This window comes from Pezoporus wallicus, unplaced genomic scaffold, assembly GCF_028554395.1.
Source record: "Pezoporus wallicus isolate ANWC-B61680 ecotype Strahan unplaced genomic scaffold, APGP_CSIRO_Pwel_v1 contig_5485, whole genome shotgun sequence".
Lineage (NCBI taxonomy): Eukaryota > Metazoa > Chordata > Aves > Psittaciformes > Psittacidae > Pezoporus > Pezoporus wallicus.
Genome location: NW_026641550.1, coordinates 131,559 through 157,589, shown reverse-complemented (window position 1 = coordinate 157,589; position 26,031 = coordinate 131,559). Strand labels below are relative to the sequence as shown.

The following is a 26,031-nucleotide window of genomic DNA, read 5'->3' as shown; positions in this document are numbered from 1 at the left end:
GTGCTAGTGGTCCTTGCTCCTGCCCTGCAGCACCCACATCTGCTGCTGCCACTGCTTCAGCTCGGAGGTGTGAGTGGTGCTGGCTGGCTGTGGCAGGGCCCTTATGGTGCTGCCAAGGAGCTGGTGTGGTTATCGCTGCTGCTAAAGGCTGCCTCATGCAGGGACAGCCCCACTGTGCTGCTGCCCTGGCACACCCCTGTGGTGTACAGAGCAGAGGGCAGGGTCTGCCTGTGCCCTCCCTGGCACCAGCATGAACAAGGACACAGCAGGTCCTGCCTCTGCCAGGCCCAGGACCATACTGAAGCCATGCAGGCCACCGTGGTACTGAGATGTGCTCAAACTGTGGGATAACACTGGGGCAGGACCACAGTGCTGCTGTTGGGGTCTGGCCCCACTGCCAGGTGGAGGCATTCTGTTTTTCCTAGCAGGGACACTGCTGTTCAGCACAAACCCATTCCTCCTGGGGACAGGAATGGCATGCCCCAGCCCAGAGGCTGCCCGTGCCCAGTACAGGTCCTTGCACTGGGGCAGCACAGTGGTATGGGGTGGCAGTGCAGTGCCCCTTAAGGAAACAAGGACCACTGCGGTGCCAGCAGCCCACAATGACTACTCAAGAGCTGCAGTAAAGGGCTTTTTTTTCCTTGGTTCTTTGGGACGGTGTCAGAAGCCACAGGGAAGCTGCTGGTGCTCCCTTCCCCTGGGTGCAAGAAGAGGGTAAGCCCCTGGACCCACAGCATCCATCTGCAAGATGTGGGCAGCAAGCAGTGCGCTGGGACTATCTCCAGGGGGCTGTGCACTGGCAGTGGTGTAACCACCAGTAGGACCTGGCCAGGGCTGTGGGTGCCCCGAGGAGGGCTGCACACCCCTATGGGCACCATGTAGCTCCAGGGCTGTCCTCACACTGCTCTTATTGGCACGGCCGCTCTCCCAGCCCCAGCGCTGGGGCTGACCCCAAAGGCAGAGCGTGGGTGCAGGCGAGGGGGTTGAGCGGAGCCCCTGGCTCCGGAACTGGGTTTGGAGCTGGGTCCAGGCTGTGCCATAGGCAGGGGGCGTCCCAGCGGGGCAGGGCAGGGCAGGGCAGGGCAGGGCTGGGATGGGAAGGGAGGCGCCGGGGCTGGGCCGGGTGGGATCCTGCGCAGGAGATGATGTATGGGCAGATGTATCAGATCGCACAAGATAAACAAGCAGTGAATTTCATCAGGGCCCATCATGGCTTTAATTTGGCTGCCTAATGAGTCAGATCCAGCCGCGCAGATAAAAGTTGTCAGAGCCGCAGCCCTAATGAATTTCTTGCCACTTGTAATCAAGGCAGCTTGTCTGAGGGGGATGATTAATGGGCCCCAGAGGAGCTGCCGTCCCTCGGCTTCCATTCCCGCTAATGCAGTCGCCAGGAAATTAACCAAGCCCAGCACCGGGCTGCGGCTGGGGCTGGGGCTGGGGCCGGGGCCGGGGCCGGTGCAGGGCACCTATGTGTGCTGTGAGGAAGAAGGGGGCGAGGCATGAGGTGCAGACATGGGCACGGGCAGGGGAGGGCTGGGACTGGGGCCAGGAACGGGATGGGGACCACAACACTGGCACATGCGGCTAGTACATGGAGATGAATTAAGGCACTGGAGGGGTTGGGACCACCATCTGCAGCCACCATAGGAGATGCACAGGGAAGAGGCCACAAGGGTTTGGAGGGGACTGCTGAAGGTGGGGTGCCAGGGGGAGAGCTGTGTCTCTTGGTGCCTCCCTTCCTTACAGCACTACCATACAGGCTTGGGGACCAGTCCCTGTGCCCAGTCCCAGTGCAGAGCCTGGACCCAGGCATGGTAAGGGGGGACGCTGGAGCCCCAAACTGTCACTTGTGGTGTGGCCTTGGGTGAACTGGCAACACTGGGCCTTGCTCAGCTAAAAGCTGGAAGCAGCATGTGGGGTCGGGGTGGTGGAGCAGGGACCCACGGCTCTCTTCACTGCCGGGGGCCGTCTGCCCCTTGGGGCTAGATGACCCCAGTCTTCTGCAGCGATGTTTTTGTCAAGCAAACTACCCAGGCTCCTTGCTTGCTGAGACAGCCCATCACTCCCTGCCCAGCTCTATTTCAACCCCCAACCTTCGAACTCACTGTACTGTGCACAGGGACCAGCTGGCCCCAGCACTTCCAACCCAGCATTTCCTCTGCCCAGCACACACCTCATCCCAATAGACCCGTGCATCTCTGGGGCTGTGTCCCTACACTGGCCCACAGCATGTGGGGTTGACACATCTCCGCTCCCCACCGCAGCGCTCTGCCATGTACACCAAGGGGCTCATCTCAGCACGGGACTACTGTTACCAACTCCCAGGCGAAGGAGAAAGGGCTGAATGTTTGTCAGCCTGGGATGCAAATCCACCAGGCACCAAGGAGCAGGCAAGAAGCAGAGAGGAGGCTGCACTGGAGGCCCAAAAGGCAGCACACAGAAAAGCTGGCCTGGCAGTAGGTGGGTTGCTTTATTGGTCTTTATCTCCTTGGCTGCAGATAACACACACAGGGCAACTCATGGCGAAGAAACAGTATATACAGAGTGTCCATATAAATATTTCCAATGTACATTTTATACACAAGTGACAGAGACGTTCCACAGCAGCGTCCAAAGCCTTGGGGTTCCAGCGCTCAGCTGCAGGCTTAGCCCAAAACCAAAGGGAGACGCTCGTCTCCACTCTCATCTTGCTCAGCCGGAGACCAGCCCCGCCTGGGCAGCAGCGGGAGCCAGAGGGGATGCTCTGATGGAGACACCGTGTATGGCTTTGGGGCTTGAACCTGGAAGGACAGTGACTCTACAGACAGACAGACACAGCTGGGGATCCTGGGATGACCATCCTCCTCCTGCTCTAGGTCACCAGGGAGGATGCAGGCCTTTGTCCTGGGGCTGCATGGGAGATGAGCCCTTTGCATCAGCATGTGCGGAGCGGTACAGCGAGTGGATCCCTCTTTGCCCCGGCCAGAAGCAGAGAGGAGCACGGGTGTAGTGGACAAACAGGCACCTCCTGCTGCCCCCCACTTCCCCATGGCACCAAGGGGGCACAGCAAGGCCAACAAGGGTGGGAGGGCAGGAGGGGAGAGCCCAAACTGTTCGGGAGAGCTGGTGCAGCAGTCACCCTCCCCAGTACCGGCTGTGCAGAGGAGGGCTGCACACCTCAACTGCCGTCAGCCCTTGTATTATCTACATGTGTGTGTGGTGGGGGGCACAGAGAAGCTGCCTCTCCTCCCCCTGTACCGGTCATGAGAACAGGGTGTACTGGAGCCCCCAGCCCAGTGACTGTGAGGGAAACCCCTGCAAGCTGACAGTGCTGGGTCTGCACAGCCCCATCTCGTCCTCCCTGCAGGTGCATGGGGAGAGCCCACAGAAACCGGCACAGAGGAGCAGGCTGCTGGCTCCCTGGCCCCTTCCCAGCCAGAACAGCGGTCCCAGTGAGGGGCACGCGCAGCAGGTGGCCCAGCTGTGCTGCCCGCAGACCCATTCCTGTGGCCCTGGTCCCCCGGCAGGGCTGGAAGGTGCCCCGTACAGTGAGCAGGAGCTACACAGCACTGGGGCTGGAGCTGAGCTCAGCTGGCACCACAGTGCAGGCATTGTTGTTGGCATTGGTGTTGCGGCGGGGCAGGCTGGGGGTCAGAGTGGTGACGGCACTGTCGCTGGGGCATCCGTGCTGCAGCAGGATGTCGATGCACTCCTGGCTGCCAGCTCGCCGGGCGTAGGCCAGCGGGGTCAGGCCCCGAGCGTCCCGGCTCTTCACGTCCACCCCGTACTGTGCAGGAGAGAAAGCAGCCGGTCAGCGGCACCCTGTGGCCCCATGGGCACTAGGGTGGCACAGCAAGAGCATAAGTAGAGGCAGAAGGGCTTTGTGGCACTGCAGCGGGCAGGGAGGGGGATATGGGAGGGTGGGCAGGCAGTGCCAGGGGGCATGTGGGGCAACCTGCAGGAGAGGGATGGATGAGGGGAGTCCCGAAACCTTGGAGCAGGGAGGTGCTGCAGGGGGGAAGCACTGGGATAAGGCCAGAAGTGCCGTGGTGGAGGCTGCGGGGTCCGGTCTTACCCAGATGAGCAACTGCGTGAAGACCACATTGGCCATAGCGCAGGAGAGATGCAATGCTGTGCGCCCATCTCCATCCCCGTAGGTCTCGTTCACTTCCTCCTTGGTGCCATGGGCAAGCAGCGTCACCACGAGGCGCAGGTCATCCTCTACCACAGCCCGCAGCAGCTGCTGCCCCAGCGGGATGTCCGACTGGGGCAGCGGAGCCAGGAACAGCTTCTGCTCATACTTGGCCCGGATCCAGCGCTCCTTCTCCTCCCTGCCAGATGGGACACTGTCATTATCACAGGTGGGCCGACCTGCCTGGGCCTCATGTGCCAAGGGGCATGCATACCAGCACTGCCATGTTAGCAGTGAGCATTTGTCACACACACGTGTGCCTTGTGTGTGTCCCTGCTGCTGACACCTCGCTGATGTGCACTCCATGACACGGCTGTCACTGGGGGTCTGCTCCAGACACAGGCCCAGCACACACTTGTCTTTCTGTACCTCCTTATAGCTCCCTTATGTATGCTGCGTGTTTACATCCATGCATATACAGCAGAAGCGTCACAAATCCCAGAACAGTTTGGATTGGAAGGGACTTTAAAGCCCATCCAGTTCCAACCCCCTGCCAGGGGCAGGGACACCTTCCACTAGACCAGGTTGCTCCAAGCCCCTGGCCTGGCCTGGCCTTGAACACTGCCAGGGATGGGGCAGCCACAGCTTCTCTGGGCAACCTGTGCCAGGGCCTCACCACCCTCACAGGGAAGAACTTCCTCAGATCCAATCTAAACCTCTCCTCTTGTCAGTTTAAAGCCATTCTCTCTTGTCCTATCCCTACAGGCCCTCCTCAAAGCCCCTCTCCAGCTTTCCTGTGGGCCCATTTAGCACTTGAAGCTGCTTTAAGGTCTCTCCTGACTCCTCTCTTCTACCCCAGACCTCACACTTATCACTGTGCAAAGGGACACCCACATCTCTGTGCTAGTGCCCCTACACACTCTCCTGTGTGCCCACTGCGTGGCAGCGCAGGGACTGTCCCTGTCCCGTGTTCATGTGTGGGCCACGGCCGGCAGCAGGAAAAGGTTAGCTGCCACACTCGGCAGCCCAGTGCCACGGGAGGCACGTTATCACTGCTGCCGTCTCGCCTGGTGCAAACAAAGGCTGCGGCAGCGTCCGTCCCGCCTGGGGCTGCGGGGCCAGGCGGATCGATGTGTGCCGTGCTGCTGCTATCTGCTGCCATTCTATCCATCTGCATCTGGCGGGCGGCCATCAATGCCCTGCGCGGAGCATGCTCACTCCTGCCGCCCCCTGACCCGCTCTTATCCGTTGATAAGCTGCAGAATGGGCTCTTGTTGGGATGAGTGACAGGAGAGTCGCTCCGATAGGCACAGACAAGGGCCTGAAAGGGACGCACCCTTGAGACCCATACAACGCTGCCAAGCCATCTCTATTAACCCTTTCTGCTTTGCAGTCAGCCGCGGCTCCGGCAGTCACCGCATGGCCATGGCTGGCCATGAAGTCCTGCGCTGGCCCGCCAGGACAGTGGGAGAGGCCTCCAGTGCCCAGAGAGCAGTCAGGACCCCGAACACTGGAGTACCTCTGGGGTTCCTGCCCACCTCTCTGTCTGACTGAATGGCTGCCCCCGAACTCCTGTGGTGCCCTCAAGCCTCCTGGTGTGTCTGTCTGAGAAGCAGCTCCACAGGTCCCCATCTCCCTTACCGACTGCTCTCCGGGGTGGGCTTGGGGTAGCCTTCCACGGTTCCTTCCCAGACAGCATTGGCCAGGGCGTTGCCGATGGCTGTCATGACCATGAGAAGCTCGCTAGGCCAGTCGTCCAGGTCCAAGGAGCGCACACGGGACAGGTGGGTGCCCAGGTTGCGATGGATCCCAGAGCACTCAATGCACATAAGGGAACCCAGGTTGAGACTTGCCCAGTCCGGGTCTGAAGGCAGCAAGATCAGAGGGGAGAGTTAATACCAGCATTGACTCAGCAACCCCTCTTTTATGATCCAGCAGACCCATCTTTGCAGGCACCTCCCCCCAAGATCCCTTCCCAGCCCAGTGCCCTAGCAGCACGGAGACAAGGACCACAGTATGGTCAGTAGGGGACCACAGACCAGCGTGACAGGATGGGCAGTATCCCATCCCTGATGAATGGTACACTGCAGGAGAGAATGAGACAGCCCCATGGACCAGGTCTCTTTGGGGCAGGAGAGGATGTGGCTGGGATGGAGTCCTCCTCCCCGGGTGAGCAGCCCCACTTCCCAGTGCAGCATTTCTTACTCGGTGCATCACAGTCCACACAGAAGCTGTTCCCACGGGCGGTGCGGACGGCCTGCATGGCTTGTGCATCGCTCTGGCTGCCCAGCCGAGCCTGAAATCAAATGCATGGAAACCCCATTTACTAAAGGCCAACCACCCCACTATGTGTCCTCTCATCAGCACCCCAAGAGCCCGCTGGGGAGCTGCCAGCACCTCGCTCCCGCAGGCACCCCACAGGCTCTGGTGCAGGAGGGGTTCGAGCATGGGAATGCAGAGAACAGGGTCTGGAGGGAACATCAGTTCATAGCCAGGTATGTGCCAGAACAGGGAATGGTGAGCCAGAAGGGGAATGAAAGCGTAAAGCTGTACAAGGAAGAAGCGGAGAGCACAGGATCCCATCCTGGTGGGTGGCAGGGAGCTCGGTGGGGCCAGAGCCAGGCTGGATAAAGGACAGAGAGGTGACAGAAAACCCAGTGGCGAGCAGCACAGTCCCAGGGACAGGATTCAACCTGACTGGGAGCAAAGGGATCTGTGTGGGATCCAGCCTGCAAGGAGAGGGAAGGTTGGGACAGGGATGGATGCAGCAAAGCAGATGCCAGAGAGGAGGGAACAAACCAGAACTCAGCTGGGGCCTCTTACCTTGTTTTTGCTGCTCTCACAGCCCTGCAGGCTGGCCAGGATCTGGCTCTCAATGGCCTGGACCCAAAGCTCTCGCTCTTCTGACGTTGAGGCCTCAAAGAGCCATGTCTGGCCCGTCAGGGAAACGATAATGAACTCAAATGGCTCATCTGGTTCTGGAAAAGAAAGGTGTGTCATGACAAGGGTCAAGGAAGGTGGAGGCCTGCTGGCCTTGCAGGGTGTGAGCACAGAGGTTGATCCCTGTGAGACACCACAGTGACCACACATGGGAAGGGTCACTGGCAGTGGTGCTCCCAGGATGCAGGACAGGGAAGCACAGGTAGCAAGGGTGTGGAGGGAGGAACCAGAGCTCAGTGCCAGCCCGTACCTCCTGCTGCTTACACAGCTCCCTACATGCCAGCTCCACCAGCGTGGGCTTGTCCTTCCTTCAGCATATGAACATCCACAGCCTCATTCACCCACCATCTCAGTCAAGAGGTGCACAGGAGACTGTGGCACCAGGAAGCTGCTTGTGCCCTGCTCTCCATGCCCTCTATGTCCCACTCTTGGAGAAAGCTGCTGACCTCTTGAACAGTGAAATCAGTTCCTCTGCAGAGCTAAGAGCCCCAAGCAGCCGCATCATCCCCCAAGGGCCCACAAAGTGCTTGGTGCCTGCCAAAGAGTGGTCTTTGTGGTGGCCTCAAAGGCACCTCTTCATTGGCCTGTGCATCAAGAAGGGGCATCATCACCAGCTGAGGAGCACAGCAGGGCACGGATGCTGCTCGGAAAGCCCTCAGTGCCTGAGCACTCCATGGACCCACACAACAGGGCACAGCCGCCATTTTCCCATAGAGGAGCATTAAGTCTCAGAGACCCAAGCAGGAGCCACAGAGAGGCAAGAGTCATGCCTCCTCAGCACTGGCAGCTCTCAGTGACCTGCTGGGCAGGCAGCCTCTGGCTCCCAAACCTGGGAAGCTGGTGGCCACAGGGGTCCCTGGAAGCCGGCCAAGCAGAGCTGTTTCCATGAGGCATGTGGATGGCAGCAGGGACATGCACAGGGCAGAGTGCCTAGGAGCACAGGGCCAGGCGACCTTCTCCTCAGGTGCCTCAGCTGCTCCTCTGCACAGCACTGACATCTGTGCCCTGCAAGCAACCCCAGAAGATACAGCCTCAATGTTAAAGCAGTTTTCTGGGGGCAAATTCTCAACTTTCGGTCTTCAGAAGGCACTTCTGGTGAGCCCCAGGAGTTGCTCAGCCAGGCGCTCAGAGGCTGGGTACAAATGGAAGTGTCAGCACCCTACAAAAACAGGCTGGATGGTAGGTTTCCAGGGAGGGTGTCAGAGCACGGGCACCCCTGAGCTGAACAGCAGAGCCAGCAGAGAGAGACAGGGGACAGTGAAAACATGTGAAAGCACCTCAGGTCCTTTGCACCTAAGAAAACAGCCCCAGAACAACCACAAGTCTGCTGAAAACCAAGGCTTAAAATGTGGTCTTCCCCTCTGGCTACTGCTCTCACTGTTCTTCATGTGGGCTGTTGGGACTGGCTCTGCTCTGCCAGACCATGCCATGAGCCTCAGACCTACATGGGGTGCCCTGTCTCAGCTTTGCACCCAAGCACCAGCATTTACCTTTTATTGCCAACTTCAGTAGTTAGTGCAGTAAATGACTTAACTAAGCGGGGCCTGAATGGAATGACTAATAAACGTTATGTCACAGCACACGCTTCAGCTCATAGCAAAATGATTTGTAATTACCTAATTAGCGTTATGCAAATAACACCCTCATCTCCATAATGTGCCTTCCCAGCTCTCTATTAAAAGCAGGGAGTCAACTGCACTGCTCCAGAGACAGCAAGGAGGCCGAGGGGCCCAGCCTGGTCTGCAGCAAGGCAGAACTGTGCTGGCCTCGAGCCTGGCAGGGTCCCATGTCTGGTGGGGCAGACGTGGGGAGGAGAGTGGAAGAGGTCCCTTCCTATGCCTGACTCCCCCCACAAGCTGCATCTGAGGAGTCTCTCACTGCAGAGGGAAGCAGCAGGAGGGCAATGACTGAGGAACCTGCTGCAGCCCACAGCATCCCAGCAGAGCTGAGGAACGGGTGCAGAGGCCAGCAGCGGGGTCCCACCAAGGGCATGGCCAACCTCAGCTGCTGCTGGGCTGCTTGGCAGCAGCAGAGCAAGGCTGTCCACAAACACTCCCCAAAAATGGGTGCAGCCACGGGAAGTCTCCTTGAGGAAAGACAGCTCCGGTGGGGGTGGTGGGAGCACAGCCCTTCCTCCCTTGCAAGTGCTCTTTCCAGGCTCCCACTTCCTTTGCAGGCACCACCACCTGCATTAACAAGTACCGGGCACAGCACCCAACCCTATCTCTGTCACACACAGCTGCTTACCCCAGAACAACCTGAGGGGAAAATGCTGCTCCTGCTACTGTGCCATGGTGGGGAGTGCCATGCTACTCGCACAGCAGGCTCAGGATCTTGCAATTCACGGGGGTTAAAAGTGTGAGTGACAGCTGGTTGGAAAGATGCCTGCCCTTTGCCACTGCTGAGAGCACTCCATGGTGTGCCCTGCACAGATCCCAGCAGCAGCCATGGGGGCCTGGAGATAATCAGCACTGATGAAATGGACTGGTGCAGGAAGTAAGCTTGGTCTCCACACCAGCAGACTCTTGGGAGGATGGAATGACTCCAGGATGAAGGGCTCCCCAGGTGAAGTGCTAGCTGGCTTGCCTTTTCCAGATAGGAAGGGGAGGCTGTTTCACTCATTTCACCCTAGAATCCGCCTGGAGCTTCTGCTCTGGGGAAAGATGTCTGCAACTGCCTTTCTTCTGCTGGAAATGAGAAACTCTAGGGCATGAGCTCACCCTGCTGAAGATGTCCCTGCTCACTGCAGAAGGCTGAGCTAGGTGACCTCTGAAGGTCCCTTCCAACCCAAACCGTTCTATGATTCTATGATCAGGAGGATGACAAAACTGGAAGTTGGGCTGAGTCATGCTGCTGGACTCTTCCTCTCTCTGTGATGCACTTGCCTAACTGGGACACCACTCTGCTCTTTCCTCTGGCTCTCAACCATGGAAGGGACCCCACAGTCCCCACTCTGGGGAGCTCCCTGCAGGCAACGTGCCCCAGACCCTGAGCTGTGGAGGTTCCAAGGACACCAAATCCCAGCTCAAACCCAAGATTCTTACAAAATACACAGCTGGTAACTTCTGAATAGTGGGAGAACAGTCCTTATTCACCTTGGCTCTCGGGCACCACCCTCTTTGTGCATGCTGCCAGACCCTGAATATGGGCAGGGAGCACCCAGCCACTGATGGCAACTGCAGTCAGGAGATACAGGATCCTGCTACCACAGCACTCAGCTGGATCTGCCAGTGCTGCTCTGCTCCAGCCCTCTCATGAGCCAGCAGCAGCCCTCACCTCTTCCACCATCCCAACCTGTGACTGGGATCTGCAGTCCAGGGGCTGAGTGAGCGACAGTTCCTTCTGTCACTACAGGAGGCTACAAGAGAGCAGGACCCTGGCAGCTGCAGAACTGACTGCTGCCCAGAGCAAAGCATTCATAGCCAGGAAGGAGAAAGTGGCATTTCTTCCTCGGGGGACTGTGACTGCCCAGGTGCTTGAGGGAGTGTTTGCAGTTCTCAGATCTTGGATCAGGCCACACCGTTGGAACAGCCACCAACAAAATCACTCCTGGGGCACCCCAATATATCAGATATATCAGACCAGTCCTTGTTCTCCTTAAATCTCCCCCATCCTTGGTCTGTGTGACCTGTGGCTGTTGTCAGTGTGTTGCAGAGCCCCGTCAAGCCAGCTGGACCTGGGAAGAATGGATGCACTTCAAGTGCTCCCCGCTGATGAGCTGCTTCTGCTGCCACTGAAACAACAGCAAGCAGGTCAGCACAGTCCCTAGGATATGCTGAGGATTCCTGCCATAGGCTCACATGACGCCACCACCCTTGTTCCTTTCTCTCACTTGCTGAGTACCTCCCCACCAAACACGCAGGAATCCCAGCCCAAGCCTTCCTGCCCAATGCGCTTCCCAGCAGGGATGTGGCAGCAAATGCCTGCCCTGCAGTGCCTGCCTGCCCCAGGGCTCCCATGCAGGTACTTACCATGTGTCCCCCAGCTCAGGATGCTCACAGAGGATGGGCTGGCAGCTTCCCCGTGCTCTGTCCCTGCTGGGCTGCCCACACCTAACGTTGGCAAACAGCAAGATTTCTGGTGGTCCAACCCCACACAGATGGGCTTTCCCACTGTCACAGGTTAGGGGCATTCTGGAGCCATGGGGCTGCCTGGTCCCAGCCCTGGCACCCATCCCAGTTAAACGAAAGCCCTAGCGGCAGTTCTGCAGGCGACAGGACCTCCATTCCCTTTCCTCCTTTGTGCCTCCTGGATTCCAGCTTTACTCTGAACAAAGGGCCTGTTGCTCTCAGCAAAGCCTGGGAAGAGCTAACAAAGGACGACAGCTTTTCTTCCACACTAAGTCTTCTTTTGCAAGCAAAATCACTACCTCTTTCTCTGCAGCAACATAGGACGGCACTGCAGGGCCAGACCTCTTTGGAGGCTTGAGCACAGCACAGCTATGGCAGGAGAGTGGGAGCTGCAGGATCATGCCATCAGATTCACACACAGGGTTTAGCAGAGCTGGGCAGCGAATTGAGGACTCAGAGCAGCTTCAAATGGTGTGACACCCAGCTTCTTAGATGGTCTGGAATGAGCTCCTAAGCTCCCTGGGGGGCCATACAAGTTGCATCAGACTCAAGTCACAGCTTTAGGGAACGTATGGGGCTTTCTCAGATTTTTCAGGGGAGAAGCACAGATTTCTGATGTGTCAGGGGCATTTCTGGCCAGATGAAAGGGCAGCACAAAGAGGTTACATGGGCAAAAGGATTTGGACTACCTGTATTGAAGCAGAGCTGGCACAACACCTTTCCCTGCACCACACAGGGCACAGGCTCCTTCCTGGTGGCCAGGGTAGCCAGAAAGCCCCAGAGCTCACCACCTCATACTTGACAGGGCTAAGGTCCCAGAGGAAGCCACTCCTACAGGAGTGGGAAGCCCTTTCCAGCTGCCCTGGGGCAGAGGGGCTATCCCAGGGCCAGAAGGCAGAGCCCGTCTCCCTGGCCCTGCAGCTGCCTGCAGGCGTGCTGGTGGGAGTCCATTATGGCAGCTCCATTAGAATTAGTGGGCAGTGGAAATGAACGCACTTGTCTCTCTCTCTCTTGATGATTTTTTGATGATGTTTTAAAGACTGAGCTCCGTGAAGAGTTGCTGAGCAGAGTTCGGTGTGAGCCGGCTCTGCTAATGGGCGTTAACCCCCTGACCCAGCTCCAACGCCGCCCAGCAAGGAGTGCTCCAAATGAGAGCAAAATTAGCGAGGGCACTGCACAGCGGCCAGGAAGGGCCCGGGCTGTGCTGCACTCACACCCCCCCAGCAACTGAGTCACCACTCTGAGTGGGCTCCAGGACTCCTGCAGCAACTGCAGCGAGGTGACCAGCCCTTGTGCAGCGATCAGCCTTCACTGGCCTGCAGTGCTGCAGAAGCGGGCAGCCCGCAGCCCCCACCACCAGCAAAATGCCCTTGGGAGGAGCCATCTCCTCAGGGCCGAGAGATGAGCACCACAAGACCGGCAAGAGATGGGAGAAAGGAGACATCCTGCATGCACTGCCAGGAACCAGCACAGTGAGAGATGAGGGGAAGGGAAGAGCCCCACCAAGAAGCAGGGTGGAACAGAGATCTCTGCCTACAGGTGCCATGGAGCTGAGATGGCCAGCAGACCAATGGATCCATCCCTGTCACCTGTGGGAGCAGCAGAAGATTCTTCCCTGTGAGGGTGGTGAGGCCCTGGCACAGGTTGCCCAGAGAAGCTGTGGCTGCCCCATCCCTGGCAGTGTTCAAGGCCAGGCTGGATGGGACTTGGAGCAAGCTGGTCTAGTGGAAGGTGTCCCTGCCCGTGGCAGGGGGGTGGAACTGGATGGGCTTTAAGGTCCCTTCCAATCCAAACCAGTCTGTGATTCTGTGTTGGAGAGGAGAAACCGGAAGGGGAGGAAGGGAAGCAGGGAAGCAGTGGTGTCCCGGAGTGGCCTTCTCTGCTCTCAGTGGGAGGAAGCGCAGCTTTGTGCAGAAGTGGTACAGTGAGGTGGCTAAGAGCATGGTAGCTTCAGCACACGGCTGGGTGCAGGGATCTGTCCTGCTCCCTGAAGGGCTCAGACTGCACACTGCATCAATGCAGAAGAGGCCAGACCAGGCACCCCACTGCAGGGACCTCAACGTGGAGTCCAGGGAGTGGCACTTTCCACCTCCTCCTTCTCCACAGACATCCTGCCCTGCACACAGGACAGTGTGGGACACCTTTCCCTGCATCCCAGCAAGTCTAGGAGCAGGATCCTACTCAACATCAGCAAAGGGAGAAGCAGAGCTCAAACTGAGCCATGCCCTGCTCTTGCAGCACAAGTCTCCTCTTTCACCTCCACTCTCCCCTGGCTCTCAGTCACATCCAGTCTCTCCCTTTCTGCTCCCATCCTTTCTCCCTCTTCAAGCTGGCGTAGCAGAGGTGCCTCTGAATGCCCTGGTGAGGGGATGGTCACACAGGGAGGAGGTGGGGCGATGCTTCCAGTGTATGGGGTGCATGGCAAGGAGCCAAGGGCTGGTCCTGCCCTTGGTGAAGGAGTCCCTGGCCCACAGCTCCACTCTTGCTGTTGAGCCTGTGGAGAGTGTCCACGAGCAGGGTAGCCAGTGGGCCCCCCAGCCTCTGGATGCTTGTTTGCAAGCTGCCACTGTACCACATCATTATGAGGTGTTCGGGATATCAACAAATTAGCAGGCATCTGGGAAGAGAAGGATGCAGCACCATTCGTAAATGTCAGCTCGCTGCCTCCTCATTTTGCAGATCATTAAACCCAATATTCCTAACCTGTATTAGTGCAACGGGGACAGGCCCCCTTCACAGTGACAAGCCGCCAGGAGAGCTGCAGCAAGAACATTGCTATGGAGACCCCACAGCGCTTTCTGTCCCAGTGCCCCCAGACCCCAGAGTGTCCCAAGCTGAGCTGGCACATTCCCACCACCCCATGCTGCCTGCTCTGCCTGCGGGGACATGTGGGACAAGGAGGGGAGGGCTCTGAGCAGCAACCATACCACACAGGACACGCTGTGGGGTACAAACATGGGCACGCACGTGTGGGGAAGGATAGTAAAGCCAGCTGAGCCTGCGTGTCAGGAAGAGAAGGTGCTCCTGAGGTACACTGTGAGGTGCAGGGGGGGGGTCAACGCAAGGAAGCAAGAGTGCCATTTCTCTTTGTTTGGGGGGAAAATGTCACATGGGTGCAGCGTGTGCCTGTGATGCAGTGGGGCTGGGGGGGCAGCAGAAGCGCTGTGCAGGGTACGTGTATGCACTGAGGGCATGTGGGTGGTGCTGCTTGCACAGGAGGGAGGTCATGGACAGCACAGGCTTCATAGTGTGCTTGCTCCAAGACACACCAGCAGCGTTACGGGTGTGTACACAGGGGTCTCTGAGGGGCAACACAGAGCTCTACAGGGTTCCCAGGAACCACAGAACAAGGGGGGTGTGGAGCTGACAGAGATGGTGGATCCGCTGTGGTGGGGCAATACCCATGCAGAGGCTGCTTTCACCCCGCCAGGATGGAGCAAGGAGCTGGTGGGGTCTGTACCGAGCAGGACTGACTTGTTAGCACTGAATTAAGAGGCTTGGTGGAAGGAAGCGCACGGGTGACACAAGCTGCGTGGGGCAGGCGGGAGCTGAGCAATAGCAGCTGGAATCCCCAGCAATCTGGTAAGCGCAGCTCAGCCTCACACTCCCAGCTCGCCGAGATCGGCCTCCAACAGCCCCTGACAGTTGGTATTAATCACGCACATCGCCCCAACACAACTCTTTACTGGCCATCAATTTCCCGTGGGTTTTAAAACTAAAAAACAAAGACAAAACCGCGTCGTTTGGCCGCCACTGAGAAGCACATTAAGGGGCTGTCAGCTTCTCGCCATGCACCCTGCATCACTCTTTAAGCACATGAGAAGTTCATTATCCCCGGAGCTCTGGCAGCCATGGGGATGCTGGCGTAGGGAGCGTCGTGAAGGTGCTCCTGTGTCAGACATGACAGAGGGCTCCCCCCACAGACCTCTGGGATGCCCGCAGCAGGAGACAGGGGTCCCAGGCACATAGGCATGGCTGCCATGGGGGCTCTGGGCTTGTCTGTGGCAGGACAGAGCACTGCTGACCACAGAAGCGTTTTGGTCCAGCACACTTCCCCGATGGTCCCTGCAGGCTGATGCTGCAACCCCACCGCCATGGTGACGAGCGCTTCCCGGGGCTGCTGTGATATACCCTGACAGCCTGACACCACGTTTGCCAGCCTGTGGGTGCTCCCTGACAGCCTAAGCCGCACTCTCTGGTTTGGTGACATCCCCGGCAACCCAATACCACGCTTGCCATAGTTTGCTGATGCTCCCTAGCAACCTGACACTGCGCTCTCTTTAACATGAGCCCATGTAAAAAAGCAACAGCTCGTTTGATTTATGATACTTCAGAACAACTAAGATTCAATTGCTCTGCACGTCCCTGGCTCTGATTACCTCCTAAATGAGATAAACTGATGGCAATTTATCCCCAGACCTCACCAACTTTCCCAGGATGCTAACCTGAGGTGCTCGTGCCCTGCACACACAGGCATGGACTGGGGCCATCTGAAGGCAGCCTGGCTGAAGCCCAAGCCTTGGGCTGCCCTCTGCTCCTCCACACTCTGCGCCTGACTGGGAGAGATGCTGTGACCAAGGGCTGAGCCCGACACTATGCCTGGCCTGAGGCAGCTGCTGAGATCTCCTGGTAGAAGACTTTGGGGGTCCCAGCAGTGGTGCTCCCCACGCCATCATGGCCATGCTGGTGTGAACTAATAATGGACAACGCAGCCCATGTTTCCCCCACGCTCCTCCCAAGATGCTGCACCCTCGACAGTGGGATGAGCACCGCAAGGGATGACAGCTCTTCCACAGAGCATGGCAGCCCTGCTCTCTGCACAGTGATTTTTACACTTTCACCATGTTGACTATGCAAAAGCAAAAAGCTCAGATTACCCTGCTGTGAAAAAGACCCGATGAAACTGTTCAAAAGGATCAAGGAAGAGTAAGAATACTTACAGACACCAGTCCATGACATAAGTTATCAGCTACGCCCATGATGTGGGGTATTGCTCAGCCCCAGCTTCCAATTGCTGACCATTAAGGCACAGGGTGGGACCTCACACAGACTCGTTGTCTCCTATTTGCTTGCTGCCAGCTTCCACTCCTATTGCAGGCTGCCAGGCAGGACAGTGACCTGGGTGTGACTCCAGTCCAGAGCTCTCCCCGGTGGTTATAAAGCACAACCCAAGCATCAGTCCCAGAGACTCCTCTGCATCTGCCCTGGGCTGCCTGGTCCTGGTGATGATCTGCCATCGTGCCCTGAGCTACATCAGCCCTTGGGAGCAGGAGAGACAAAATGAATCGCCCAAGGAGGGCACCACAGGCAGGGAGACCCAGTGCCAACCAGACCTATGGCAGGCAAGTGATCGTCTGCCTGGAAAGGAGTGCGTGATTCAGCTCTGCAATTTCTACTGAGCACAGGGATGTACAAGGACCCTTTCCAGACAGAGATGCCCCCTCTCCCTGAACAGGGTATACAGCTGTTTGCTATTGAAACATCATACTGCCTACACCAGGACCAAGTTTGGAGCTCAGTGCCACTGGCATGGATGCTGCCTGCAGCCCCGCAGCACACACAGCCTGGCTTCCCCAGGAAGTGCTGAAGCAGGGAGAGCTGGGAGGATGAGAGAACTGACTGGGCCTTTGGAAGCTAAATTTTGTCATCAGATCAGTTTTCTAATACAGTAGACGACATGAAAAATAAATACAAGGTAAGTTTTTGAAAAGCCAACCAAAAAGCCAGAAAAAACACTGTACAATACTCCATGTGGAACACAATGCATGGAACCACTGTGACTCAATGTGAGCCTGGGAGCAGCACGCTCTTGTCATCTGCATAACGGTGCTGAGACAGTGGGTACTGCAACCATTCACCAACTGAAGGTGGACACAGCGACTTGGAAAGACAGGATTCAAGCTGGAGACACAGAGGCTAGACTGCAGAGCACAGATGCCCCCTCTGCTTGGCTATGCTCTTCTAACCCCTCGCTGCTCCCTTTCTACCACTGCACTGGAGCAGGCTGAGCAGCCCACTGCCACGTGTCCCATCACTGGGGAGGTATTCTTCTTGCTCCCAGTTCTGGTGCCAGAGGCTTCTTTCTGGCAGCAGGAGGAGCAACTATGTGCAAGGTCTGTGCAGTGACAAATGAACTTTAGTAACTGACAGTTCACTGGCAAATGAAGTTCCATGTTGATAAATGCAAAGTAATACACATTGTAGGAAAAAAATTACATTACTTCAGCACCTGACAGGGCTCTAAATTAACTGTATCAACCCGAGACAGGGCCTGGATATCACTGCAGAGAGCACAAGACCTCTGCCCACAACACTACTCAAGGACCAGGGCAAGGAATAACAGAAAAAATGCTGATGCTGTTATACACATCACATGATGCTACATCGTTGCTGTGTGCAGCGTTGGTCACTCCGCCTTTCAAGGGTATTGCTAAACAGGGAAGGACAGCCAGAGTGAGCATGTGCCTGAAAAAATCCCTATGAAAAGACAGAAAGTGGAGTGGCTCAAGGATTAGTGGACTGGGCATCCAAAGAGGAGTGTGACGCTCATCTGGCCTGCCCACCTGGATACAGAAAGCAGTGAATTCTGTCACTGCCAGGGGCCGGATAGCACGTGGCTTGTGGAAAAGTAACTAATTTAATTTTAAGACTCTGTGCAGTAGTTAGGCCTCATTACTACTTCATAAAAGTGTTCCCACGTTTAATTGCCTTTTCCACTAAGAAATTGTATTCAATTTTGTGTAACTAGAGATCCCAGCCTCTGCACCTCCTCACACCTCCATCAGCTATGCTCACCAGCCTTTCAGGACCAGACTTCTTTCTCTGTAAACACTGAAAACACCAGTTCTTCGCTTCTCAGTCTTCATTCTGGTAAACTGAATACCTTAACATCCACATCATAAATACAGTCATCAGACCCAAGTCAGTTTTGGGACCTTCTTTACAACTATTTCCAGTATTCACACACTCTCTTGGAATATTATTTACAGGATGGGACACAGTACTTTAGCATGTGCTTTCTTAGCCTCACATGTAGATGCAAAGTCTTTCTACTCTTTGGTATCCCACTCTTCAGACAGATAAAGAATACTTGTCTCTCTTTTTGTCAAAGCACTGGACTGAGAACTGGAAACTGAGAGCTGACATGAGGAAGAGCAGTAGTGTATCTGAAGAGTCAACATATACCCATAGTGAAGAATGCATCAGGTTTTTAACAAATACAGATAATACTTCCATGTTTTCCATGAGACTCCAATGACGCTCAAGACACTTGAATAAACCATGGCAAAAGGGAAGTCTTTCCCCAACTCAGTGGTTTTCAGCTGTAGATAACTACAACAGAAAAGTCTGAAAAACAGAACTGCTGAGCTCCTGCACAGATCATCACCGCGATGTTTCTAAGAGAGAGAATATATGAAGAGTTGTTCTGCCATGGGCAACCTGGGCTGCTGGTCTACAGGCTGACCTGAGATTTGGAGCAGGATGCCAGGACAGACACAACACACTTTGTTAGGTACAGGCTAATGACTGTGCAGGCTAAAATGTTCTGGTTTGGTTTACAGCAGCATTAGTTTTGAATACTTGTACTTAGCCCCCTTCCCCCTGCCTTTAGCCATCTGAATTAAACCTTTATTTTGGTTTACTACAAAAGCTCACTGAGTACTGTGGGACAGGATGACCGAGGATAAAGTCAAATCCTAAAGGCTGAGGATCACTTCTTCCACAGAGGCTAACCACAGGTGCAGGCTTTGGAGAACGTGGTTGCCAGGCTCATCTCTACCTGAACAAATCTGCATGGCTTTTCACAGCAAAATGCACTTCCCTGTGTCTTTCAGGCTCCCTACCAAGACTTGGGTCCCCCTTCAGAAACCCCTGAGACACCAAAATCTCTCAACAGAAAAACCATCAGTACTTCCAGCATAGGCAAAACAATGTATACATCTTCAACTGGTTTTCTGAAGTAGATAAACTTTTCCAAAAGACCCTTGGATTGAGGCAGATAGCCAGCATAGTTCTTTTAAACAGTAAAAGTTTGGAAAATTTATAAGCAAACAGAAAGGCTTGTGACAGAAAGTGTCTGCACACCTTAGGCATAGTTAAGCACACCTTAACTATATGGTGTGCTCTCACATCTGCTAATACAGTTATAATTATTATTACCACTAATAGTATATGCAGTCAAGGGCACGATGGCAGTGCTGCTTCTGCTGCAGGTGAGAAATGAAGGTGATCAAGAGGGGCTGGTTGCTCCTTCCTGCTTAAGCAAAGCCAGCTTGGATAAGGTGTGCTCCAAGCCCCCAGTCCCTGATGAGCCCTGGCAGGACTCCTGGGAGCCCAGTGCCTCAGGCAGAAGGCCTTTCCTACCTTCTGCTGCTGTGCTGGGGCCATCAGGCCGAGTCGTCCCTGTACTCTTTTTCCTGCGATGCTTCTTCCTGTTGGCATGCGGTGATGGAGGCGGCTCCAGCTTCGGGCTGGCAGCACTGGAAATGTTTGGGCTGGAGCTGAGAGAATCGGCAGTACCATTAGCTGGGAAAAAAGATAGAGAAAGTAATGTACAGCAGGACAGTGACAGTCTGGTCTCTCTACAGACAACCAAGTGTCCTGGAGGCAGTCCCGGTCCTCTGCCTGGCTCAAAATGCACAGCCCCATGAAACAGAACAGTACCATGCTCAGCCCCATCACATAGGGCAGCTCTTACACCTACTCCAGCTCAGGGCTGGCAGGCACCTAGGACAGGGTCAGGCTGGACAAGCTATGGGATTGTGATTATCCCAGATTCACCCGGGATGATCACACAGAGAGAGCGCTGGCATCTACGTAGCCAGGACAAGCACAGTGGCATCACTGGGGGCAGCCTGACATGCCAACCCGTCAGCGTGCATCCCTGTGTGTACTGCTCAGTCGCAGAGTCCTCACAGGGTGATGCATGCATTTTGAGAAAGAACAGTCAAAGAAGGTGCTCTTGGTCCCCCCAGGCGCAGATCCAGGTCCCAGGATCTGCAGTGCCACTGCAGAAGCATCATTCCCCCCCGGCATCTCTCTGCCAGACGAGGTGACTGGGGTTGCCACACTTAGGAACCTAGGCATGATGGTCTCAATAGGCTTCCGATACGGAGCTGAAGAAGCTGCATCCCCAGCAGCAACGCACCAAATTTATCCTCAATCATACTGTTCCTTACAATTAATAGCAGAATTAGAAACAATCAGGGAGCTGCCTAATTACTGTCAATTAGAGTGCGCTAATCAAGCTCCGATCACACACACACACGCTGCCGCTGCACTCACCATTAAATGTCAAATTTCATTAGAGACCAGCAACAAAATCAAAAGCCTGACATTCAATTTCAGCAGCACACACAGCGCAGGCTTCCAATCAGCATAAAAATGCAGACTCCGGGGAAGGCAACGAGGCGCAGGAGCCCTCGCTGCACTGTTAACCCTCTCCTAAATACACTCCTGCCTCTCCAGTGTCCACCCACCCACAGGGCATGTACGGCGGCTCCGCTCCCCGCCTGCTTCTGTCCTGGGCAGCTCGCTGTCCTCTCTGCAACAGCCCAGTGTCTCCCATCAAGTCCTAACCTCCAATTTCCATGTTTCGTGGCACCTGAAATTAAGAAAGCAATCACGGTGTCTAACAAGGGCAGCACCCTCCAGCAGTGGGGACTGCCTGAGAGATGGCAAGTCCTTCTCCCGCTCCAGCCTCGCCTCTGCTCTCCCTTCAGCCCAGTTCAGTCAAGCCTGGCTTTCTGGGGCTTGGTCTGTCTCTGTGTGGCAAGATAAACATCCATCAGTGGGATGGAGAGGCAGCAGCCAGGAGCTGCCCCATGCAGAGGTCTGGCATGCAGCCCATGTCCCCCTCGCAAGTCTAGGAGAGAATGCAGTACTAGAGCTCTTCCACCTCTGATTTCTACTACATTTGACACACACCAGTGCGGTGTTTCTGCTGCTATTTATCCACAGGGAAATAGCTCACCCTTGACAATTAAGAGAGATAAATCTAATAAAATCAGACTCCAGTTTTATAAATATAAATTACTGATACCGTTCAACAGGGCTAGGCTTAGAGCAGGTGTGAGGCACCTTCATCTCCCAGCCTGGATGTCGCAGGGGACCTGAACTTTCTCTTCTGAGGCTACACATGCTGCATCCATCCAGCCTACCTCTACTGCCCACCTGCTCACCAGGATGCCCCCCGGGCCAAACCACGCACTGCTGGCATCCTGCCCCTCTCCAGGCTCAGCTCAGGGTTTGTGTGTTTCTGCAGCTCCCACCAACGCACTGTCAGGCTGCGGTGAGCATGATGCCTCCTGCTCCACAGACCACAGATTACTCACATCCCTGCTCTTCTTACTGCTCAGCAGCTAAAGCCACAGAGATCCGGTCCTCCACGGCTGCCAGTGGGATAGGGATGGGACTGCAGTGGGGCAGGGGCAGAACATGAAACACACTCCCTGTACAAGAGCATGTATTGCTTGCTCTCCCTCCTTCCCCAGCAGGACAGGAAGCTCCTCTGGTCCACACAAGGACTTCCAGGTCCTCATCTCACCACGGGAATCCTTCTGCAGGCACTGCCTGGTTCCTCTCGTGAGCTGCAGCAGTCCTCTCATAAAGGACAAACACAAAATAGGCTGCAGCATGTCTACATGACCTATACAGCCCATCCTATCCCTCTTCCACGTGCTCTCCAGGGCACAACTAGAGGAGGCAGCTGTCCCTAGGAGCTGTGAGGACACCCTCTACAAGTCTGCTCTGAGCAGATAAATATTCCTTACCCTGCCCCACCATTTAGAGCTGGAAACACAACAGAGCACTCAGACCTGGGCTGCACAGTGGGGCTCAGGCTGGGGTGTGAGGCACGCCTACTTAGGCTCAGCTCAGCCCCGCAGCAGAGGGGTGACACGCTGTTCAGCTTTGCATTCCTCACTGCATGGAAAGCACTGCCTGTCCCCCAAAAAACCTTCTGCTTCGTGATGCTGTGAACCCATTTCTGCTGGCTATGCAGGGACGCAGCTCGGAGAGCCAGCCTGGCATGTGTGCTGCCCAGGGCTGCTCCAGCTGATGGCAAAAGGAGCCCAGGGAGCTGTGTGATATCTCCCTGGGGACAACACTTTGCTCCAGGCACTATGCCTGCCCCAGCTCTTGCTTGACAGCCCCATGTGGTTCTGTGGACAGGAGACAGATGCCAGGAGGTATGAAATCGCTGCTCTCCTGGCCAGCACATGGCGATGGCACAGTGAGCTGTGAGCTGGGCGACAGGCTGTGAGGCTGCTCCTTGGACAGCAGGGCTGGTTGTCCCTCATATGCTGTGGGCCCTTCCCTTCCCTGTGATGTGTCTGCAGACCACTAACACAGGGCAGTGCAAGGCAGGATCAACCCACACAGCTCAGTGCCCTGAACAGTGCACTGGGACCTGAGAGCAGGCAAGCAGCCATCAGCGATCGAGACACGCAATTAGCACTGAGCTGGTATCTCACCCCTCCACGTCATGGAAAGAAGCAGCAGCATCTCAGCACCCATTTTGTTTCAGCCTCCAGGTTACTTTGCAGGAAAGAGGTACACTGCTTTGGGTGCAAGTGCTTTGGCCACAAGTGCAGCAGGTTCCTCCCAAGGACAAGGAGGAGACGCCAGCTTGCTCTCCTGTGACACTCAGGCCAAAACCAGGGCAAGCAAAATGCGCAGCATGGCCACACCAGGCTCCTGGGCTCTGCAGCAGGGCTGCCGGGAGGAGGACCATACCTGCCACTGATGGTTCCTGGGGCGGGAGGCCATCCAGGCAGAGAGCTGCTGTCCAGAGGGCCGTACCACAAAATTCACCTGTGCAAAGGCAACGTGTGACTGCAGCACTGCCTATCTGCTCGCCGGCATGAGGGTGTGCAGACCCCGTTGTTGTGTGCACAGGGGCACGCTGCATGCATGGCTCCCATGGGGAGGGCGAGGGGGCTGCCTGAAGTGGAAGGAGTGTGGGGGACCAGACCCGAGCATCCCAGCAGATGTGCCCGCGTCCAAAGCGGTCCCCCCCTTGCACCCCACTTCCTCCGGCACTGGAGGAGCAGAGGCTGCCCTGCTGCACCCCGTGTCCGAGGCGAGGAGGGGGGCTGCCAGCACATTAATGCTCAGAGCTGCACCCTTCCGCTCCCATCGCCTGCGCTGCCCCATCAGCAGTAACAGTCTGATTAATTCGCTTCCAGCAGGGAGCTGATGGGGCCAATGATGGAGCCGCTGCATCAGGCGCGCTGAAATTGATAGTTTTTCACAGTTACAAATGAGGAGCCTCCTCAGCTGCAAATGGCGCCCGCACAGTCGGACTCCGGTAATGATCATAAAGAGGCTCTCTTTAAACTGCGAAAGCCCCTGGGACCGAGCGGGGGGGCGGCTGCCGCGCTAATGAGAACTACAAGGGGCGAGCAGGCATGGAAATGGCTCCTCCACTCTTGATGTGCATTTAACTGCTTTTTTAGTGCGGCGGCAGAGCCAGGAACGAAGGAGTGATGAATGCAGCACAAAAGCATTTATTTTCCAATTCGGCAAAGTGGCTACGTTGGGAAATGTATGAATTATTTTAATTCACTCAACTGTCCTGAAACATCACAGAGAGCGAGTGAGCGTGGGGGGAGGGGGCAGGCCGTGTTCAGTGTGTGCTCCAGAGCCAGGAATTACTCCTATTCGTTCAACTGCCCCAAAATCTGGGAGCTGGGGGTGCCGACGAGGAGCAGCAATGGGGGAAAGCAATGGTTGCTTCTCGCATGGCGAGCTGACTGGGGCAGAAGGAGAAGAGAGGCCAGAGCAGTACTGCTGTAGAGCAGCATCCCTTGGCTGGAGGGAGGCTCTGTTACTGCGCCCACGGGAGAGCTTCTCCCCCCTGTATGGACACGGCCGCCAGCTGACCCTCACGAAGGTGGACAGTCCCAGCAAGGCCCCAAAGGCTGTGTCTGACACCCGCGAGCAAACTGGGCTCACAGCCACAGGGCAGAGCTCAGGGCTCCCCCATCACTAACACAAACCTCCCCAGGTTGTGCCACTGAGGGGAGCAGGGTCCGAAGCACTACTTACAGGGGTTGGGGCAGCTGCCAGGGATGGCCACAGCCTCATTCCACTGGTCTGCACTGGAGACGGAGTAGGAGCGCTGGTGCATGCCATCCGGCTTCGAGCTGAAACCCACCAGGTTGATGCCGCTGATGGAGCGCTCTGAGTGCAGGGAGGTGCTGCTGGTCGAGTGGGGGGCACCTGCAAGAGAGGCACACATTAAGCATGGACTAACTGCTCCTCTGGAGCATGGTGGAAGAAGGACAAGCTGTCTTCTACATGATGAGACATGGCCCTGCATGAGGACAGGCTCTGGCTCTCCTCTCCCAAGGGATGCCAGCACATCACCCCCCTCAAATGTGCTGAGAAAAAAGCACTGCCCAGCACACAGCACTCCTCAGAGGGACACCCAGCTCGATGGATTTCAGGACAGCACCCTAGGATGCACAGCCAGGCATCCTGGCACACAGCTTCCACCTCCAGCCAGATTTTGCAGCTGGAGTTTGTGCTCTGCTCGTGATTTTTACTACAGCCTCAGGCACCTGGACAAACACAAAACCACCCCATCTCACCTCATCCTCACTCCTTAACTCCTTGTGTGTCTCTAGCAAGAAACACAACCACGTTGGAGGCACTATGAGTAAATGGGAAATCACATGAAGGATGACAATCAGGGCAACAGAGGTCTGTAAGGTGGGAACTATGGGTGGAAATGCTTCTTCGCACTAGCTGGGAAACCTCTGGAGCTGAGGCCAGGAGCTTGAACCCCCAAGAAAAAGAGTATTCTGAGGATTTAGAGACTGTCACGGAAGACAAGATCTCTCAGCGATTCAAAATGGGTCAAGTGTTTCTAGATTACAAGAATATCCAAAATTTCCAGAATAGTAAATAGAGTGGTTCTGACAGGGAGCAAAAATCTTGCAGTTCAAGGCTGCAGGCAATCTGTTAAGGAGGATGATGCTGTCCTAGAGGGATTACCCTACACATTCCCTTAGGGCATTCAGTCCAGCCATGGTGGAATGAATGCTCTGGGAGCTTGGGGGTAAGAAAGAAAAGGGTCTTTTTCCCTACTCTGAAGCTCCCTCCCTCCGCCACCTCAGGTGCAGATCCTGAGCTGGGACTCTCACAGCAGCCCCTGCGGCCACGGAAGAGCGCAGGACCCCCTGAACAGCTCCAGCCACAGCGTGCCAGGCTGATGAGACATGGACCCAGCCCTGCCAGAGCCAACCACCCCATCATCACACAAGGAACCGGGCTAAGAGAAACCAAGCAACTTGTTTCATGAGACTGCCATGTAAGTAGGATCTTTCACAGAAGCAGGCTGGAGAGCAGATGGACACTTGCAGGAGCAGGCCCCCAGTTGATCTGCTACAGCCAGGACAGCTCAGCTGACTGCTTGTTCACTGTGTAAGACCAGCCTCATTTTGCTCTTGCAGAATCCCAGCATGGCTGGGGCTGGAAGGGAGGTCTGGAGGTCACCCTGCCCAATCCCTGCTCAAGCACGGCCACACAGAGCCAGTTGCCACAACTGTGTCTGGACAGTGTTTTAGTTTCTCCAGTGAAGGAGATTGCACAACCTTGCTGGGCAACCCGTTCCAGTGCTCAGCAACCCTTCACTAAGAGTAGAGCCCCATAAAATCCCATGTGAAGCCTCAGAATCTGTACATAAACGTAAGTTTCTGTCCCTGCTGTTTCCATGAAAACCTAAGAAATGTGATTCGAATGTTACTGGTGCCTGAGTGCTGCCTGAGGCTGCAGAGTGCCTGAAATGACTGCTCAAAAAGCCCAAATCCCCCCCTACAGAAGGTGGATCCAAGGTGTGTGCTGAACAGAGGGGCGATTTGGGCCATCATCCCTGTACCTCGCATGCCTGCCGTCCACGAGCAC

At 55.9% G+C, this 26,031-nt stretch overlaps 1 protein-coding gene across 2 annotated transcripts in view; it reads right to left on the bottom strand.

Moving 5' to 3' along the window:
• Positions 1-2,451: 2,451 nt before the first annotated feature.
• The window catches only part of AGAP3 (ArfGAP with GTPase domain, ankyrin repeat and PH domain 3), a 134,347-nt gene continuing 110,767 nt past the window's right edge, over positions 2,452-26,031 (bottom strand). For both annotated transcript variants that reach the window (XM_057424258.1, XM_057424257.1), the window contains exons 12-18: positions 24,172-24,345; positions 19,486-19,647; positions 6,935-7,089; positions 6,317-6,407; positions 5,753-5,975; positions 4,055-4,310; positions 2,452-3,766 (exon numbers count right to left, since the gene is read on the bottom strand). In XM_057424258.1, the coding sequence (XP_057280241.1) occupies positions 3,539-3,766; positions 4,055-4,310; positions 5,753-5,975; positions 6,317-6,407; positions 6,935-7,089; positions 19,486-19,647; positions 24,172-24,345 (1,289 nt within the window). In that variant the 3' untranslated portion in view covers positions 2,452-3,538. The remainder of the gene's footprint in view (positions 3,767-4,054; positions 4,311-5,752; positions 5,976-6,316; positions 6,408-6,934; positions 7,090-19,485; positions 19,648-24,171; positions 24,346-26,031) is intronic.